General features: G+C 30.4%; 1 protein-coding gene across 1 annotated transcript; it reads right to left on the bottom strand.

Annotated features, from left to right (window-relative positions):
* Window positions 1–2,051: 2,051 nt before the first annotated feature.
* LOC125052584 (vitellogenin-3-like) lies at window positions 2,052–4,995 on the bottom strand. Its single transcript, XM_047653511.1, has 4 exons — window positions 4,988–4,995; window positions 3,756–3,955; window positions 2,957–3,116; window positions 2,052–2,151 (listed from the first exon to the last, which is right to left on the bottom strand). The coding sequence occupies exons 1-4, from the start codon at window positions 4,993–4,995 to the stop codon at window positions 2,076–2,078; spliced, it is 444 nt and encodes a 147-aa protein (XP_047509467.1). The 3' UTR covers window positions 2,052–2,075.
* Window positions 4,996–6,205: the final 1,210 nt, after the last annotated feature.

Genomic DNA, 6,205 nt, shown 5'->3' with positions numbered 1-6,205 from the left:
CCCTTGCAAGCAATCAAACTTACTTTCACCTTTATTAAATTAGGATCTAATATCATTTGAGGTTGTTTATATAAACATGGAAGTAAATGTTTACGATCAGAATATTTATTCAAAATCAGCTGTATGTATGTAGTATACGTATAATATACTGTTTAATGTAATATTCAAATAATTGTTTAATTGTCTCTAGACTAACAAAAAAGAGTAGAGAAATACTTATATGATTTATATAAAAATACTTATATAAATCTTATATAAAGAAATATATAATCTACTGATTTTAATAAGTCGCTTAAAGACTTTTATAAATTATATTGCGACTGTGAAATCAGAAGAGTTAGAATTTTTAAATAGAAGTTTTTACTTATAATAAAGGTTTTGCTGGTGCTTTCTAAAATGTATCTACATATACCTAAAACGGATTAAAGCATATATCAACGTCTCCAAGGTCTGTCTGGAGTTCCGAGTAAGATCGGATTTGTATGAAATACGTCCACAAACCTAGGGTCTCCTGGTTGTACTCTCATTAGTCGGATTATCCTTCAAATAGAGGTCCAGCCTACCTGGTGGACCAAGGCCCAGTAATCCTATCAAAATCATAAAAACTCGATACTATACGATGTGAATTATAAGATAAATAAAATTAATTACACGCAAAATCACTTACGTCATTGTCATTTACATAATACATAACTCTCTCATACGAAACCACTCAGGCGAAATAATTGCTTATGTTAATTAGGTTTTATATTTTACGTTATTAGTAATTTTGATTGATTTGACTTTAAATAAGGTATGTGCGCAGTCTGAAAGGATCAAACTAAGAAACTCAGCCGGGTTTCTTTATTTCCCGATGTTGCACTTTATAGTTTTATATCTAAAAACTTCCACCGCAACCCATTTGAATTTCTTACATTTGAAAATTCGTTAACAGTAGATATTTGTTGTAAAATTTCAGTATTATATTATATTTGTGTATTAATAATATTATTATTTAAATTTTTTGGTTACAATTTACTTCTTATTAAAGATTATTATCGAGTCTTCATAATTAATTGTTCATAAATATAAACGCTTTGACTTAACAAAACAACTATGTTATAAGCAGTCATATGTAACTAATTGTCCGTTATCTTTCGGCTCGGCTAATCTTAATTATGCGTTTTATTGACATTTCTTCTAGTCGGCTATTTGACTTAGTAACGACTGATGCGTACAACCCTGTCCTATACTTCAAGGTTAAAATGACAGAAGGCTGATCAGTGATCACCTTTTCGATATGAGGAAAGGTTATCCTTAAAACACAACGAAACGTAATGCCAATATATAGAACTTCACTCCTAAATATGATTAAATACTGTAAAAACTGGGCGAGCAGTTAGAATAATATTATTGTTTTATTTATTGTCTTACGCAATCTCGCGCATTCGTAATACACTCTTTTTATATTCTTTCAATACACGAATACATAAAATTTATAAAAAGTATCATTATCAATATTTCTGTGGCTTTTGTCTGTTGGTGATTACGACACAAAATGCAAATATGTTACTCAACGCAGATTTACTAGGTTTGCATGTGTCTAGATATTTTTAGATTTATTGCCATGCCAAGTATATTTTTGGTTTCATAAGGAGTTACTATTACATATCATTGTAAAAATATTAATTATTTTAATTAATGGGACTAGTTAAATATTAATATTTATAATGCCTTTAATCTATTCTTGGTAATGTTTTTTGTAAAATTGGTGTAAGATAGGATTTAGGAACATTATCCTAGTTTTCGTTTAATGCAATTTCGACATCAGCGAGTCCGATATTGTGAAAATTTCATTCTTTCGAAAACTACTACATTCAAAATTTACAAATTAAAATATTATTGGATTCGACTACTTATATAGATTATAATATTGTAAACGATAAACTGTGAACTAAAAACAATGTCGTCAAACGTACGTAAACGTAAAGTTATGGTATGAAAAAAATCAAATATAAATACAACAACTTTTTTATTTATTTTTTGAATAATAATTGGAATAAATAAGTTTCTGATACAATTAAATATTAATTAGTTTATGGTCGTATTCCATTAAGTCCTCTTTCAAACGGCGGTGATCGATTAGTCCTTATATAGTAGGTTCCTTTTGCCCTGAAAAATGGAGACATCAATTAAATATATGTATTTGTACTATCTTAATAATATTTTACTGTAACTTAGGAATAAATAACAATAAGCCGACACTTTGACATAATTGTTACGTGAGATAATGCATTGTTATCTCATATTCTGTATAAGCCACCATAGACACTATTTTAGGCGTGTCTCCCTTGCAAATAATCAAACTTGCTTTGCTTTATAAATTAGGATCTCATATCATTTGAAGTCATTTATACAAACATTAAAGTAAATATAATTACAATCAGAATTTTCAATTAAATATTTAAGCTGTATGTATGTCTTATATGCACATATTATTTACTCACTATTCAAATAATTGTTCAATTGCTTCTACACTTATAGAAACGTATTGAAAAATAATAGCATTTTAATGAAGTTATTAACCTTTCTGAATGCTTGCTTTAAGTTCAAATAAATCGTTCTCTGAAATGCTTAACATCGTTTGCGAGTTTATTAACGGTTAAACCACAATATTAAATGTCACGCAGATAATATCATGAATACAACACTAGGTATAGGTATGTTAACTAAAGCTGGCGGCTTCAACACATTTACACTTTGTGCTTGTGTAGTGTCTGTGAAGAAGCGCGAGACGTGATGTCAAACTGAAATACAATCATAAATACATCATGAATAGACTGTCCGTCGTGTATGAGTGGACTAAAATGTATAGCATGGCAAAAAAATCATATTTTGAAACATACTGTATGTGAAATTGCATTAGTGTGAGTACTGTGAACCCGCCAGCTTTCGATAACCGACCTATAAATCTTACTGTGTATCAATATTTTCTCCCCAGTATAGAATCCTTCCATTTCGATTATTTCGCCTGGACCTCCAATCAAGACAGGTTCTTGCCTGGACAGTCGCAAACCCTCTAGGAGAGTTGATAGATTCAGCGAAATAAAGCGGGGCACGAAAGTGACTGCAACTTTCTGAAAAAATATGTTTTTATTTGTAGTAAAAAGAAATAATAAATAAAACGCTTAAAGGCTTTTATATAATATATTGATGGGCAGTGAAATAATATACAGAATTAGAAGAATTGTATACAAGAACTAGCTGCCCCCGCGAACGTTCGTTTCTCTTTAATGTGATTGTACCCTACCATTTTAATACATACCAACATGAAATATTTTGCTATGCTACCCCAGAGACTGTTTGGTTTTCTGGGATGAAACTTTTTAGGCTTTTCTGTGAATTTTTCTCTATATAAACCTCAGAGTTCAAGTCATAAGATTTTAATTAACAAATAAAAAATAGGGATGATTGTAGGGGGTAACAAAATTAAGGGTTGTATGTATTTTTGTATGTTATATCATAAAAAAATAAAAACAAAAAAAATATCTAAAAAATACAAATTTAAGGGTGGGACCACCCATAACATTTAGGGGGATGAAAAATGGATGTTGTCCAAATCTCAGACTTAATGAATATGCGTAAAAAATATCATAATAATCGGTCGAGCCGTTTCGGAGGTGTATAGGAACGCACATTGTGACGGGAGAATCTTATATATAAAAGATGTTTTAATAATAAAGGCTTTGTTGGTGCTATCTAAAATTTATTATTACCTATATAATTTCTTGGGCATCCAGGCTGATGTAACATGTCACAATTAAAGCGTATATCAACGTCTCCAAGCCTGTCTGGATCTCCGAGAAAGATAGGATTTGTATGAATGACGTCCACAAACCTAGCATCTCCAGGTTGTAATCCTACCAATGATACAGGTCCTTCAAATAGAGGTCCTGCTGGGTCCAAGCCAGTAATCCTGTATTTTTTATTTTTTTTGTTTTTTTTATTGCTTTTTTGGTAATTACTTTTTTTATTCTGTGGTTGCTTGTTTCATTTTTTCCCTTGCTAGCTTGTTCTAATAAAACTGATGTATGTATGAACAATTTTTTGATGTCATATCTTGTATAACTACGCAGACACACAGAATAAAGAAATACTTATATTATGAATGCTCTTTGTATATGCTTTTACCTGGGTATTATTTTTCCACTACTTCTTGTCACTTTACCAGCGTAACCCATAAGGTGAGCACCCAGAGAATGTCCACTTAAATGCACTTTGTCCAAATCAAGTCCGAGCTCTGACAATCTTACAAGGGCGGCTCCTAACTCACCTCCCACCTATAAAAATGTTAACATACAAGCTACGTCCCAGATTTAGCAAGGAAGCAAATATCGACATGCGACATATTTCCAATATGTCTTATGTAGTAGCGTCTTTTTATTTGGCTTCTGATCCTGTGTTAATTAGAAGAAAAACAAGTTTTATGAAATCAATATAGTATAATAAGAACAAACACTTCACGTTTATGAATAATTTGGCTGCGATAAAGAGTTTGTGAAGCACGTGTATAGCGTGTCTAAATTTACATATTAAATCTAGGGTTTAACTGATGCAAATATTTCCGTTTGACTCACCGTCCTAGTATTAAGAATAGCCGTAGTTGGATACTGTATAGCTGCGCCAATAAGGTTTAGAGGGACCACAATTCTTGCCTCTCTTTCCCAATTCATCAACACTACGTTTAGATCATATCTTTGTTTGTATTCTAGATACGCATTTATAACAGGTAGGGTAGTATTATCATTGATGGATCCATTGTAACCAAAGGCGTAAATGACGGTAGAAAGTTTTACATTGAACGGTGGATCTAGTAGGCTTTCAGGGGCAGTAAGCGGCACCATTCTTATATTTGTTGGGCTAAAACAGGTATTTCCGTATAAATGACAGTGGAAGTAAAGAAATAAAACTCCTTAACGAATAGAAAAACAATTAATGCATTACGTACCATGCCATGTCATAAAGATAATTATTAATCGTAAGATAGCAATGTAATGAAATAATTTACTTATAGGATTAATAGAAATGTAAATAAAATTAAAATACCTTTCAAAAAGCCACAGGCTCGCAGCATCAGCATAATACAGACCTGAAAAAAGATTACCCATTGTGTAGATACTTTTACAATCAAAGAAAGAAATCCTAAAGGCCCCTTCTTAAAATCACATACGATATAAAGATATCGTGTATGCCGTCTGCATACAATCTTATATGCAGTTTACTTACAGAAACATATTAATAAAATCCGATTTAACATTATTGTTATTATTTAACTGCAACTCTAATAGAAAATGTATTAATGATAAAATCTAGCCTATTGCGCTCTTTATAAACGATAGAAAAGATAATTATCCTGTATCGCACCTCATAAAACGAAATGAATTTGTTTAATTAGATTACACAGATTGTACAGTATGCTTTTTCAATTACAGCTAAAGGGTATTTTGTTTCAAAGATGACATATAGGTTAAATAAACCGGGTTCTAAAGCCAGTGGAAATTGTTTTTCGTAATTTTTCTATAGAAATGTTTGTTTCTATAGTAGTGCGCTTAGCACTCACAGTCCAATAAATTAGACTAAAAACATTTACCTACTATAAAACCTCTGTTTCTCGCATTTTCAAGACTGAACTACTAAATTGTGAAAAAAAGTTATGTCATTATGTTTATTAAATATATTAAATATATATATATGCAACTCAATCAAAAGATTGTATAGGCAAAAAAAATAATGTGATCAGGAACGCCTAAATAAGATTACGTGTTCACGAACAATATAAATAAATGACGATGTTAGATTTGTGTAGTTTTAGGAGAATCATAATATATTATTAATTATTATTAAGGGTCTAGTGGAGGTTCATGTAAGTATAAAAAATAATAAACTTCAATAAAAATTTTAAATTTATATCACTAAAAATGGTTATCATAATATTATCAAATAACAATAAAACTACCCTGTACACTAATTTGAATAAAGGTGATTTGAATAAAGAAAAAGTTCGATTCTTGTAATTTAATTTAGTCATTGTATTTAAATAGATGTTAATATTTCTGATATAATTAAAAATAACCCTTTTACAATTTTGGTCCTGTGGCATCTCCCTATTACATCTATCTATATAAGACAGTGGTTTATTTTAATATTATTTTCCCAATAAAAGCTT

This window comes from Pieris napi, chromosome 9 (assembly GCF_905475465.1).
Source record: "Pieris napi chromosome 9, ilPieNapi1.2, whole genome shotgun sequence".
Lineage (NCBI taxonomy): Eukaryota > Metazoa > Arthropoda > Insecta > Lepidoptera > Pieridae > Pieris > Pieris napi.
Note: the sequence above shows the minus strand (reverse complement) of the source record. Positions and strands in the feature narration are given on the sequence as shown.

What these genes read in the sequence shown, in the direction of transcription:
- LOC125052584 (XM_047653511.1), bottom strand. An exon ending in ATGCCCAAGAAATTATATAG is followed by an intron (nt 3,117 to 3,755) that starts GTAATAATAAAT and finishes ATATTTTTTCAG; the next exon opens with AAAGTTGCAGTCACTTTCGT. An exon ending in GGAGAAAATATTGATACACA is followed by an intron (nt 2,152 to 2,956) that starts GTAAGATTTATA and finishes TCCATTTTTCAG; the next exon opens with GGCAAAAGGAACCTACTATA.